This window comes from Squalius cephalus, assembly GCF_949319135.1.
Source record: "Squalius cephalus genome assembly, chromosome: 17".
Lineage (NCBI taxonomy): Eukaryota > Metazoa > Chordata > Actinopteri > Cypriniformes > Leuciscidae > Squalius > Squalius cephalus.
In genome coordinates, this window is record NC_137138.1 from 11,589,365 (window position 1) to 11,603,999 (window position 14,635).

General features: G+C 36.1%; 1 protein-coding gene across 1 annotated transcript; it reads right to left on the minus strand.

The window, feature by feature from the left end:
* Nucleotides 1-9,595: 9,595 nt before the first annotated feature.
* Nucleotides 9,596-14,095, minus strand: LOC307144301 (glutamine synthetase-like). The gene is made up of 7 exons (XM_079846569.1): nucleotides 13,313-14,095; nucleotides 12,704-12,902; nucleotides 12,449-12,610; nucleotides 11,425-11,571; nucleotides 10,640-10,767; nucleotides 10,318-10,517; nucleotides 9,596-10,174 (listed from the first exon to the last, which is right to left on the minus strand). The coding sequence occupies exons 2-7, from the start codon at nucleotides 12,870-12,872 to the stop codon at nucleotides 9,862-9,864; spliced, it is 1,119 nt and encodes a 372-aa protein (XP_079702695.1). The 5' UTR covers nucleotides 12,873-12,902; nucleotides 13,313-14,095; the 3' UTR covers nucleotides 9,596-9,861.
* Between the last annotated feature and the right edge of the window lie 540 nt (nucleotides 14,096-14,635).

The following is a 14,635-nucleotide window of genomic DNA, read 5'->3' on the forward strand; positions in this document are numbered from 1 at the left end:
AGTTTAAATCTACTTTCTTTCTCATATTGCAAAAAAAAAAAAAAAAAGAGCCTATTATCTATAAATATTGCCAGGAATCCTCTGTTTGAATGGCACCAAATCAGCATATTAGAATGATTTTTGAAGGGTCATGTGACACCAATATATACACACTCACACAATATTACTTTTTTATTGTTTTATCAAATAAACATTTTATTTTCCAAATACCCCAAAACATTTGAACGGCAGTATGCGCAAACGTACAGTAGCGGCCAAAAGTGATGTCTGGTCTAGAAAAAAATATTATAATATTCAAATATTTTAAAAAATTTGTTAGAGATTTTGTAAGCATTTTGCTTAGTTTTATTTGTGATAACTCAATGAAACATGCCAAAATGTGCAGACATAAGTTTTGGCTTATCAAGTTTTGGTGTCATACAAAAAAAATTATGAACACGTGACAGAGAACCAACAAAATATGAACAACTGATTATACTGTAGTCAATGTATGCTTTTTCCTGTGAGCTTTTTGTTTTTCTATGCATTTTGGGCTGCCAACTTTTGAGTTTAGCTTGGAGTGAGATTTTTTTTTTGGGGGGGGGGGGGATGTAAAAACAATTATTGCATCACAATAAGTGTAATTGTGATTGTCAAAACATTTGGTAACTAAATAGAATTTTATGAAGTTTAGTAACATGTTACAATGTTTACATTGTACAATGACTGGTAGGATACAGTTTTTATTATTGCTTGACAAAAATTTCAAGATTGCAATTCCATTCTTCTGATTTGATTCCGATTTTGATTCAATATTGACTAATTTGGATACATGTTTATTTTAAATTTTATTTAAAAAAATAATCTCACCTAAAGGCCTCATTATACTTCTGCGTCGGACATACGCCGGAGCCTATACGCCGTAGGCAACGTGTTGGTTTTAATTTATACTTCTGCGTCGTTGTCCGCGTTGACGCGCACTTAGGGAGCATGTGAAACCCCGAGGGAGGGGTTCTGGCAGACCAATCACAGCGCTTGCGTCCGCGTAGAATTGACGCGTTGTTACATTTTTGGAGAGGTGCACGTCAGAGTACGCCGAAGGGTACGCGCGCTACGCACAGCCTACGACGTAGCTACGGCGGAGTTCGACGCAGAAGGATAAATAGGCCTTAATGCTGTAAACATAGAGGGCCCAATCTGCTGGTATTATTAAAGGTTAAAAATAACAAATTAAATTAAATATAATGCAGTTTTTGTTATAATAACAATTATTTAATGACACAAGCCTTGCCTTGCCTTGCCTTGCCTTGCCTTAAATGGCTTTCCTGAGGTAAATGTAACTTATGTGACATCATTGTTCTCCTGTAAATTGACGGAATCTAAGAGCTGAGAATTAGTTTAATATTAAAAGTACCTCTTTGCTCCGCAATTTTTCTGTGCGTGAGAAAATGGATGTGTGGCGTGAGAGCGTGTGAAACGTGTCAATTGCGTGAGTCTCACGGTGAATGCGTGAGAGTTGGCAGCCCTAAAATAAATCCTGCTGCTCTAGTTTACCTTTTTTTTGCCAAATCATATTGTCAGATAAATACATTAACCAAGTTTAGTGTTTTTATTTTTCCACTGAGCAATATTTTTACCTGCTTGATTTTTGCTCTTTTAATCTAAAAAACAAGATTTTTGCCAACTAATTTTTTATTCGATTTTGTACATGTCCAACACCAATGGACACCACGACTGAAACAACATAAATACTTATGAACTAGAGTTTGTGAACTATTGTTGAAGATTTTGAAAAGAACACATATTGTAAAAATGAGCAATGCAATGAGATTGTAGGTGACGATATGAGATTTCAAGAAACTTGTTTGATTGTCTTTTGTTGGTTGCAGTGGGTGAAGCTGAGTATATGTGTAGGCCTATGTCTTTGTGTGTTTGTGGATGTGTTTATGTGTACATGCTGGTTGTTTTGATGAGTATATGATTGTGTGCATTATAGCTTCAAAGCGTGTGTGTGTGTGTGTGTGTTGCTGTGTATTCTTTTCTTCTGTATTCTATTAGTTTTTCACTAAAACCAAAGAAACTTTGAAGACACGTATGACTTGTTATTCCTGCTAAGACAAAAACTGAGATCAAATTGTCTGCAGTAAAAACACACCCCTGGAGAGAAGACAAGGGCAAGGGCCCAAACTTATCTCCTCGTTTATCTATGCATTTCCCCTCCTCCTACTCCCTTCCTTTCTCCCTGATTCAAGTCAATGAAAGTATGCTGAGAATGTCTGTATCTCACATATGATGTATCATGTAAATCTATTGTTTTTTCCTTTTCATGTTTGGTGTCATTTGAAATGTCTCAGTGCGATTGGTAAAAAGGTCTCAATTTCATTGCAGTCATTATTATGAGATAGACTGAAAACTTAGGAGAATTCGGTTCTCCTTTTTGGGTGGTGTCTCATCAAGATATCTGATAATTCTCTCCTCTCCCCTGAAACCAGGTGTAACCCCCTGGGGTGCATGAATAGACCCAAAACAACTCTTAAGATATTTTTACAAGCCTTTTGGTCTGATCTGTTAAGGGCAAGTGGCAGAGCAGTCTTGTGGAATCTGTAACCAGAAAAACCCCATGCAGTGCAGTGTCTTATTGAGTCTTGCGCTAGGAACACACTCACACACCACTGTGTGTCTCTGTCAGGTGCATTTCTTACTCTTCTGAGTCATCTTTGAGCAGTTGATGTTATGTAGTTATTATTTCTGAATTGGCTTTTAATTGGCATGATGCATTTTTACCTGACAAATAAAATATTAATCTTGATTTATTCTGTATGATTCTGACATCAGTATTTATAGAATAGATTAATGTGGAGTCTAGTGTTAAGTTATGAGCCACAACTAGCCTAAGTTATGAGGTTCCTGCTGATATCTTTCAAGACCTAATGGACATTAAAATGTAATTCCTGTGTTCTGCAACTCTGAAAGATCTTCAAAATAACTTTGAATACGATCACGATACTATTAAGTTTATAATAGGTGCAAGTTGATGAGGCTATACCATGAGCATAAATCTGCATATCGTCACCTTCCTAAAATAATTGCCTAAGTCATTTTTTTACAAAAATGATTTTTTTGCATAAGTCATCTCCTCATGATGCTGGCCACCTCTGGTAAAATCGGCCACATCCTCAGTTGAACAGATCATGCAATTCTACCCCTATAGTATAATCGCCTATGTCAAGTGTGTGACTTAGGCCGTTTTATTTTGCCTAAGTCAAAAGGCAATGAGACTTAGGCAATTTTACAAACTTTTCAAGATGGCCGGTGCATCAAGAAGATCGAAAAGCTACTCAAGCTCTGAAGTTATTTCCATGATTCAGGGCTTACCCCCTGTTGGTAAGTGATGAGGTTTAATATAATATAGGCTAGACTATAAATATTGCATAGTTTTTTCTCTTTTTTAGTCCACATTTTAGTCAATAAAAATAGCTAAGTCAATGAAGCTAGCATTAGGTTTTCTGTTAACCCTCTATGGCATGGTGTTGCCCTCAGGCAACAAACTACCCTTTGGACCTCACACCGCCCCTTTAATTTTTTTAAATTTTTTTTTTAAATAGCCTATATAATATCCCCTGACATGTCTGCTCAATGAAATCAGGGGCTGAAGTGGGTGTGACCTTTTGTTTGGGGGTGGAGTAGTCCTTTCATGAAGCAAAGCCACATGGTACACAGTGCCACCAATTAGTAAGATAAATATCACTTTTTAACATGTTTAAGTTAAAATAACTTTATATTAAAAAATATATGCATGTGCATCAGTATGTAAATAAGTATGTTTGATTGTTTAAAGATTTATTTTGTTTTTATTTATATACTAAAACTGTGTTTTTTTGTTTGTTGCCTCAGGGCAACACTACAGTTAGACCGCTTTTGTTCAGGCAATATCATAGGGTTAGGAGGACCAAATGGTGCATTCAAGTTCTCCTGGGAAGTTTGTTTTTACAAGTTCGGAAAACTCAAATAATGCGCATTATGTGTCATAATTTATGTTTCATTATTATTGTTGTTATTATTATTATTTGAAAGCCAAGATTTGAATAGGCTACCATATTGGAATCAAACAGCTAGAAATGATGTGTATACACTCACCTAAAGGATTATTAGGAACACCATACTAATACTGTGTTTGACCCCCTTTCGCCTTCAGAACTGCCTTAATTCTACGTGGCATTGATTCAACAAGGTGCTGAAAGCATTCTTTAGAAATGTTGGCCCATATTGATAGGATAGCATCTTGCAGTTGATGGAGATTTGTGGGATGCACATCCAGAGCACGAAGCTCCCGTTCCACCACATCCCAAAGATGCTCTATTGGGTTGAGATCTGGTGACTGTGGGGGCCATTTTAGTACAGTGAACTCATTGTCATGTTCAAGAAACCAATTTGAAATGATTCGAGCTTTGTGACATGGTGCATTATCCAGCTGGAAGTAGCCATCAGAGGATGGGTACATGGTGGTCATAAAGGGATGGACATGGTCAGAAACAATGCTCAGGTAGGCCGTGGTATTTAAACGATGCCCAATTGGCACTAAGGGGCCTAAAGTGTGCCAAGAAAACATCCCCCACACCATTACACCACCACCACCAGCCTGCACAGTGGTAACAAGGCATGATGGATCCATGTTCTCATTCTGTTTACGTCAAATTCTGACTCTACCATCTGAATGTCTCAACAGAAATCGAGACTCATCAGACCAGGCAACATTTTTCCAGTCTTCAACTGTCCAATTTTGGTGAGCTCGTGCAAATTGTAGCCTCTTTTTCCTATTTGTAGTGGAGATGAGTGGTACCCGGTGGGGTCTTCTGCTGTTGTAGCCCATCCGCCTCAAGGTTGTGCGTGTTGTGGCTTCACAAATGCTTTGCTGCATACCTCGGTTGTAACGAGTGGTTATTTCAGTCAAAGTTGCTCTTCTATCAGCTTGAATCAGTCGGCCCATTCTCCTCTGACCTCTAGCATCAACAAGGCATTTTCGCCCACAGGACTGCCGCATACTGGATGTTTTTCCTTTTTCACACCATTCTTTGTAAACCCTAGAAATGGTTGTGTGTGAAAATCCCAGTAAGTGAGCAGATTGTGAAATACTCAGACCGGCCCGTGTGGCACCAACAACCATGCCACGCTCAAAATTGCTTAAATCACCTTTCTTTCCCATTCTGACATTCAGTTTGGAGTTCAGGAGATTGTCTTGACCAGGACCACACCCCTAAATGCATTGAAGCAACTGCCATGTGATTGGTTGATTAGATAATTGCATTAATGAGAAATTGAACAGGTGTTCCTAATAATCCTTTAGGTGAGTGTATAATCTGTTTGGTTGTAAAATGTATTACCTGAATGAAATGAAATCGAATGTATCGTCCTGTGGAATCATTCATTCAGACAGCACACGAAGATGTTCAACTAATAAAGATCTTCATCGCTGGCAAACAAAATAATTAATTTGCAGATTTGCTTTCACTTGACTTGACTGTACTGTAGGTCCACGGCCAGTACAGTCGGACGCTTGATGTTCTTAAATCTTCCTGTTATAAGTCCGAGTGTGAAACCGCTTCAGATTCAGTGCGTGCAGGAAACCGAACAAATCATTCAAACTGATTCGCAAACTGATTTAGACAGTTCTGCCAACTTATTTGATTAAGTCCCCAGCAAAGAAGAGCTGGAGGTAGAAGTGAGGAGATGCACATGCCTCCTCAGAATGATGTTTAGTTTGTTTGTTAGTGTTTTATTGTTGACAGAGTTGAACAGAGTTGAACATTTAAAATTGCCTAAGTCACAAAGGCATGTTCAGAAATCTGCCTAAGTCATTTATTTCTGTTACGTTACATAATTGACATGCATTGTTATTAGTATGTCAATAGTCATCTTCTGCCATAACCTTTTTGAGTGACATTATCAATAAATATCATATATTCAATTATTGATTCAGTTTTTTGCGTTTTCTGAGAAACCTGAAAAAATGACTTAGGCAATTACAGTTTTTTACAATCGCTATGACAGATTTTTCAATACATTTAACAAGTTTCCTAAACTCTTAACGCACCAACACACCTAAAACACACAATTGGCAAAACGGTTAATTTCATGCTCAAAATCACACATTATAAACTAAACTGCAAAACTAATGTTCAAAATACAATAATACACTAACACAATACACCATGTCTACCAAAACATTAACACATGTTCTCTTACACCAGGAACATTTAGTCAATCATAGCACAATGTCATAAAAAACACTAACATCAGATGGAATTACAGAAACTGCATTATTTTATATGTGTCAGGTCTGCCCTTATACAACAGACATATTATTCTATAGATATATTATATTATTTCTATTATATCTATAGATATTGTATTGATCATAGATTGTGTTTTGCACTGCAGTTTCTTTTGAAGTCTCTCTACATTTTTGTTTTGTTTGTAATGTACTGTAAATGCATTTTGTTGTTGTTTTTTTTTGCAGCAGAAATTCAATACAACAAAATAAATGACCCTTCTTAGAGTAGCTTTATAGAATGTATGGTTTATGAAAAAAAGATGACAGAGACAGAATTACTGCAGTAACGGCTTTATTTGCAACAGGACATTTCTGCAAGATAACAAAAATATGCAATATAGCTGTCATTTACAGTATTACTGTATGTGAAAATACAAAATATACAAACAGAAAAGGCCATCTTCTAATCTGCCCGGTCTTCTGCATTTGTCCACATGTTCTCATCCACATCACACCTGATATCTTCCCTGGCAAGGCATCTTGGGAAGAATCTTTTACAGTAACATGGCTTATCCACCCCTGGCAGTGTTCAGCTGTGATGTCTTGGTATAGCATCTTTTGCATACAGGAGGGACATTTGGTCCTGTGGACTATGGTCAAAAACCTTTCATCTCCAGGCTAAGAAAACTCCTCAATGGGGTTGAGGAAAGGGGAGTAAGGGGCAAGGAAAATGGACATCATCCTCTGATGGGCGTCAAACCAGGCTGTGACTAGACGGGAATGGTGGAATGCCACATTGTCCCATATGTGCATAACTTCAATCAGCTGTTTCTCACTAGCAATGGAATAATGTGAAAATACAAAATATACGAACAGAAAAAGCACCAGAATACAGTTTTTTTCAGTCGCTAACAAGCGTTTGTCCAACCAGTGTTCACATTTTCAAAACTCTAAACACAATTAGCACAGCATCAGTCTTTTGTGGCCATACCATTCACATATTTCTTGTATTTTTCACACAATATGCAGTCAGTGAACACATTTCCATAATGCTTAAATTTTCTTAACAGACAAGCTATACCTCCCAACAAAATTATAGAGTGTTTTTGTAGTATTTACAAATGTTAACACACAACATCCCACAACAGCAAAGACAATATTCCAAACCTTAGATACAGTATGGACTGCATTTATTTACCATTTACATGAAACTTTTACCATTTTTGTAAATTTCATGATTTTAGCAAAATGTGATTTTGATTGCTAGCAAAATGTGTTGCTTTTGAACAATGTCATGAAGAAACAAGCTTTTCGAGTCCATATGCATCTTCCTGTAATGATGCTGAAAATCCAGCTTTTCATCACAGGAATACTGTAAATTACATTTTACACATGACATACATATTTTTAAAAAGAAATCAGTTATTTCAAATTGTACTAATATTTTACAATATGAAAGTTTTTTTAAAAAAAACCTCTGCTTCTGCAATGATATCAGTTCAAAAACAATATATCAGTGAGAGAGTCAAGGAGCTACAACGACAATATGTCCAGATATAGTGTACTGTATATTCAATTCAATGTCCAGTTCTATAAGCTTTGCACTTTGCAAGTAGGTAACCTACACAGTAATATGTTACAGTACAGTATAGTATACAGTGATGATATGATTTACATAAACTTTGTTTTGAGAGTTATGGAATTGGAGGCCAACCAGGCCCCTCATGAATTCATATACATAGATGAGGCAGGATTCAATCTGGCCAAAAGGCGTCGACCTGGACAAAATGTAATGTTTTTGCTGTTGTTTTTTTGTTCAGAATGCTCTTGTGTGTTTCATGGATATTTTTCTACTGTACCTCCTGTAGTAAACAGTAAAGGAATAAAAACTGATTTGCTTTTTACTGGAATGTTTATGAATGTGAACAGTACTGTACATGTGGACATACAGTTCCCAACCAAGAAATTTAGTGTAAAACGGTGGATTGCATGTTTTGCATGCAGATACCTGTAAAACTGAAACATAAAAGTCTATGCAGTTTTAGTAATGTCAACAATAGCCAGTATTTTGAAACCTGGTGTACTTTGATTGACTGCATGTACCTTGTGAAGTGAAAACAAGTGTTATTCTTTGACAGAATAATTTCATTTTGAGTCAGATTTCCAGTGTTTTGGTAAAGTTAGTGTGTGCGCAGAGAAACATGTGTTCTGTTTTGAAATGAAGAGTTAGTGTATATTTAACAAAATGTGTTTTTGAGAAGACAATTAACCATTTGGCCAATTGTGTTTTGTAGGTGTGAGTCTGTGTTAAGAGTTTAGAAAAATTATCTGAAGTATGGGTAAGCGCTTGTTAGCGATTGAAAAAAACTGTAATAATAATAAAAAAATAATAATAAAAAAAAGATCTTCTAATTATTTGCATAATTCAATCAGCTGTTTCTCAGTAACAATAGAATAAAATACAGGGGATATATTTGTGTTTCAGTTCACAATATAAGCAGCTGTTTACCTTGACTTTAGCCTGTAAGGTTAGGTTTAGAACATGGTGTTATCTGTTCTGACATACAGTGTTAAAGCATTGGTATATTTGGCAGTAAAAATCCATTGTTTTGGTCTTGTTTGAGCTTGTGTGTAAAAGAAGTTCAAGCATTTTAAATTTGTGTTAATTGTATGCATTTTGTGTTAAAGCAACAAGAAATGTGTTAATAGTATAGCTTACACAGGCGGATGTAGTGCTAACTGTGTTAAGAGTTTTGGAAAATTGTTAAAAGTATTGAAAAATCTGTCATAGCAATCGTAAAAAACTGTATTTTAGGAAGGTGACGATATAAAAGGTAAAAATGGGACTTCCTCCTCCTCCTGTCTGAAGGGGTTAAAAAATAATATTTTGCTCATATTTTAATGGTTTAGTTAAACGTGTAGTGTTATTAAAACCAAATATCCCCTCCAGACATCACTTGTGGCCATTTACTAGTTTCCATGTTTTATGGGGACTTTCCATAGACGTGATGATTTTTATACTGTACAATCTGTACAGTGTATCCCCTAAACCTCCCTCTAAACACAGCACTCACAGAAAACCTTATGCATTTTTACATTTATGTATGATTTATTAGCTGAAATTACTGGTATTACTATCCTTGTGGGGACATTTGGTGCACTTATTTGGGCATTTGGATAATGAATGCGCTTACTGATAAGCTTGTGTTACTGTATCTTTTACATGTGGTTTAGGTGGCTTAATTTTTGTACATTAACTGGTATTTACACCCTTGGTAATTTGGCTATTATAAAAACCTGTTCACCTAAATATTATGCATTGCTGTGGCAGTTGACTTGGAATGTAGTGTTTTGTTTTCTCTTTGTGAGACGTGAATGCTGTTAACCCTGGACAGGTTTTAAAGAGATCTATTGTACAGAGAATCAGGCAAACTAAGGTGTATGATCATTTGATACAACATTTCAAGCCTGCCTGCAAGTCATGTGTCATAAAACATTCTTCAGATGAATAATTTAATTTGAGTAACGAGTATGATTTACAGACAAATATAACAGGTTAATGTGCCCTCTGTCTAAACATTCACAAAAACTTTTTTGTTTCCAAAGGTGTGTTATTCCAGTTCATGAACATCTTTGCCCTCTTCCAGCATGCATGTGCGGGCCATTGCGCAGGTCACGGCATATGGGTCACAGTTGGCGGCAGGACGGCGGTCCTCAAAGTAACCACATTTATCCTGACCCACCTGACGAGGGATACGGATACTCGCCCCGCGGTTAGCAACACCTGCTGAGAAATCATTGATGCTGGCGGTCTCGTGATGACCCGTGAGGCGACGCTTGTTATCTTCTCCACCGCGTGGGTCGTAGACTCGAATATGCTCTGCATGACGCTTACTCAGTTTCTCGATGGCTTTCTCAATGTGCCTGATGAGAGGAGGACGATGGAGGTTAGATGACATGGCAATAACACTGTAACACAACTCACACTCTCTGTTTTATAGATGTCTTTAGTCTCTCTGACTTTTATGATTGTGTGTGTGTGTGTGTGTGCATAAGTGAGTACATACTCAATTCCTCCTTCTTCTCTCATTTGCTCTGTGCTCACATTGATGTGGCAACCGGCTCCGTTCCAGTCTCCCGTCATGGGTTTTGGATCAAGGGTGGCCACCACTCCGAAATCTTCACACACCCTGTGTAGCAGGAAACGTGCCATCCACAGATGATCTCCCATCTCAATTCCTTCACATGGACCCACCTGGAACTCCCACTGCAGAGAGAGAGTAAACTATCCTCACTGCCCATCCAGTACATACATAATAGAGATCTACAGATGTTGTGTTTTTGTAAATAAATAGTGTCTCTAATACCTAATGACTTCATGGTAGTTACCTGAGAGGGCATGACCTCTGCGTTAGTGCCACTGATTTTGATGCCAGCATAAAGACAGGCTTTATAATGACAATCCACAATGTCTCTGCCAAAGGCTCTGTCAGCACCAACACTGCAGTAATACGGACCTGACAGAAGAGAGACACAAAATTGTTCTCTTAAAAATATAGGATTGTCACAGATGCCATTTTATTGCAAAATCAAAACATAAAAACTCTCTAAACTTTAAGAAATGTCAGCAAACCTGAACATGTAAAATGAGTCACAGGCAGAGAGTGTTTTCTGATTGGCTAAGAGAGTGTGGACCAGAGAGCCACAAAAACCTGTTTTGTTTTGGGCATCTATCAGGTACTGAAACTTAAATGTTACTTGAAATAAAATAAACATTTAACAAATGTAAGAAAAAAACTATTTAAACTTGTTTTATTTCAGTTAATTGCAGCATTTTTCATTTTGACTTGATGTAAAATAAAATTAACTGAAATAATACTGAAATAAAAATGAATAAAAACTATACAAGCATATTTGAACATAACAAAGTGACAAAATATAAAAATGAAATCTATTATTAAAATATTAATAAATATAACATTATCTCAATGACACTAAAATTGCACTGCTATAGGGACATTGTAAGTGTGTTCTTCAAAATATCCCCCAAAGCACCTTTAAAACCAAAGACCTTTCTCATTGCATTATAAGGTGTTACAAATGGTCATTAAGTTTCATGTTGCGCCCTTAACCTAGACTGTGGATGTAACAACTCATAAAAACATTCAGATCACCTTGTTTTTTGGGGTAGCCTAGTCTGGGCCAGCCATAAGGGTGTCCATCCACACCTAGTAGAGTATATTCCTGCTCCATACCAAACCAAGGGTGGAGATCTTTGACCTTCTCCATGACCTTGTTACAGCTGTTGCGATGATTCGATTCTAAGAGAAAAGGTATATAATATAAAAAGCAGTATTAGTAATCAAGACCTGATGTGTGCAACTAACCCATTAACATCTTAAAACATTTTTCAGTGAATTTTAAAATCCGTTTTAAAAAATATGGTGCTTGTAGAACTTAAATTACAAATAAGGCAACAGTTTGCATAACTTCTTTTTGAATTTGTTTCATAAACTTAGTTATATAAGTAAATGCCTTCAATGAACTTAAAATGTCAAGTTGCCATGACTTAAATCTGCCCTAATTTGAACAACTAACAACTTTGGTTAACCAAATCTCCTTTTATCAACAAGAAGTAATAAAACTTGGAAAAAACTTTGTGGTTTAATAATGTGTCCTTTTTTTTAATAAGAAATTGGAATAGGCGTTCAACAATACCTTATAATGGTAAACAAACTTAAAAAGTGATCACATGAAGCAGTAACAATCATTTTGCAATCATCAAGTAATCATTTTGAGTTGAGGAACAAACTCATTCTGATATCACAAGAAAATAAGTTTCTAAATGTGTCCGTAACAATATACATGAAACTAGCAAACTGCCAAACAATGTAACCATATTCATTTTTAATGCACCAGGGCATGCTGGGAAGCAGGTGAATGAGACTGAATAAAAAAATAAATTTCAATACAGGCCTACATGAACTAAAAATGCATTAATCCAATTTACCAATAACTTTAAAAATGAATTAATAATTTTTTTTTTTTAAGTTGCACTAAGATGCATTGCTTGTGCTACTTTTGAATGTGGCTCAAAACAGTAAGTAAATCAAAAACTACAATATGTAAATCTTTATCATTATTTTTAGCATTATTTACTTAATTATTATTATTTTTTTTACAGTTTCCCAATCATACCTGCAGGTTCCCGGGTGTGCTTGAGCACTTCACACAGGACCAGTTTGTTTGGGTCCAAAATGAAGGGGTCCCTCAACATGCAGACGGGAATCAGTAGCATGTCGCTGTTGCGTCCTTCAGACTGACCTGTGCTGGAACCGTCAAAGTTCCATTCTGGCAGATCTGCCAAAGAACAAGAAAAAACAGCATTAACAAGATGCTGGAGATAAAAACAAAGAAAGTGAAACTGCTCAGGTAAAACCGAAACTTTGCTACCAGCTATGCTCTTTGGCTCCGTGTCCATGGTTCGAGTCTTGCTGCGCAGACCCTCCCCAGAGCCGTCAATCCAGACGTAAGTGACCTGACAGAAGTGTCCCTGAGGCAGATTGAGATACTGCTGCCGCAGGGCCTTGTTGAGGCTAGAGCTGTCAGATACGCAAGACATACTGGACCAGATTTACAGTAAATAATGGATCTGGAGAAGCAAAACAAGAATAACATCGACTATGATGTCAATGTAGTTGTTTATTAAAATATCATAAATATTAATTATAATTATTTAAATATATTAATTATAATTATAAATTCTGACAAATTTTTATCTAAAAACCTTTAAATTGTACTGTTTGTCAATACGTTATCCACAAATTTGTATAGATTTAAATGGATAAAAATAAATAAATACTCTGAAATAGTTAACTATTTTGTTTTACAATTCAATTTAATATAATGATAGCATTTAGACTGTTAATTATCTTTTATTTACAAATATATATATATATATATATATTATCAAAATATTATATTTTCTTTGATTACACAGTGAATAATAAAAGCCAAGCAAAAGTTTTACTGCTTATTAAAGTACCATAATGTACTACTTACTCAGACAAGTGTATATGATATAATCGTTCCTCTCCACACATGAAGACTGATGACCTGTGTGCTAAAACAGCTGAGTTTAAGAAGCCCGTCATCAATAAGTCATGACGTGTGAGAAGTGAAACATAAGATGGGCGTGATTTCCATTCTTAGATTTGATTCTGTGATGACTAAACAAAATGAGTCATTACACCCCAATGCATTTAAACCTGTCCACCTGTAATTGCTACGATACTGCTGCTGATTGTTTTCTCATTCATGAATTGTTTTTGTTTTTTTCTGGGATGCATTACCAGTTATTTTATAAGTATAGTTAAGCTGAATATACAATAGTAGATTTCTCTTGAGGCAATGAAGACTTGTGCATGACCAGTATTTTCAGTGGCAAATACAATCTACTCAACCGTTTTCTCACCTCAGCTCTCTTGCACACACAATTACACACTACGCTTAATGAGAGGCTTTTTTCCACTGCAAAGAGACATCAGCACAATCAAGGCACAGAGGAACCGAGCTTTTTACTTTGATATGAACAGACACTTGCTGTAAAAAACCTGATTACTAAAGCTGAAGTCATGAAGCAAACTATATAGAAACTGCTAGTTTGCAGAACAGACATAATATCTAAATACAGTTGTGAACACAACCTCTTCTAATGGGTTTGGCTTTTCATTCACGAAAGGGAATCACAAGTCTTATTCCCACAAGTTACCTAGAAACAGGCAAAACCAGTTTAAAAAGCAGAAGCTAAACAAAGAAGGTGTTTATGAAAATAAATAAAGCCGATTTAATAAAGTTGTGAATAGATTGTACTGCTGTCATATAAGTAACATTCTATATATCACTCTGTATCACCTTTGTGTATTACAGTTTTTCTCGATTGCTTAAACACATTTCTTGAAACTATGCCTCGTATTCTCAAAACTATAAACACAAATCCATAACGTCTCACCCAATTCCCCAAACATCATATTTTCAGGTCAAAATGAAGCTCTACACTCAAAACCATTCACTCTTGCTGAAAAACCAAACTTTGCCCTCAGACAGGACACACAAGCCCTCAAAATCACACACACTACAACATAGTCTAACACACTGGTGCAATAATTTCAAAACAACATTTCCAAAACTGGTAAGTTATGTTGCTTGTGGTCCCCCCCCCCCCTCACAAACCTTTTCACACGATGAACACAAAAGACACAACCAGTGGATACATTGGCACATTTTTATTCATACACAGAAAACACACACACACACAAAAACATTTTTTTTCCCTGTTTTACTATTTTTTTTTTACTCTTTTTTTTTTTACTCTCTCCTCTAATT

Excerpts from the sequence above, each read along its gene's own strand:
- LOC307144301 (XM_079846569.1), bottom strand. The coding sequence starts at position 12,872 with ATGTCTTGCGTATCTGACAGCTCTAGCCTCAACAAGGCCCTGCGGCAG. Across the intron at positions 10,768-11,424 it reads AGGCTACCCCAAAAAACAAG|GTCCGTATTACTGCAGTGTT; the intron begins GTGATCTGAATG and ends CTCTTCTGTCAG. Across the intron at positions 10,518-10,639 it reads CAGAGGTCATGCCCTCTCAG|TGGGAGTTCCAGGTGGGTCC; the intron begins GTAACTACCATG and ends CTCTCTCTGCAG.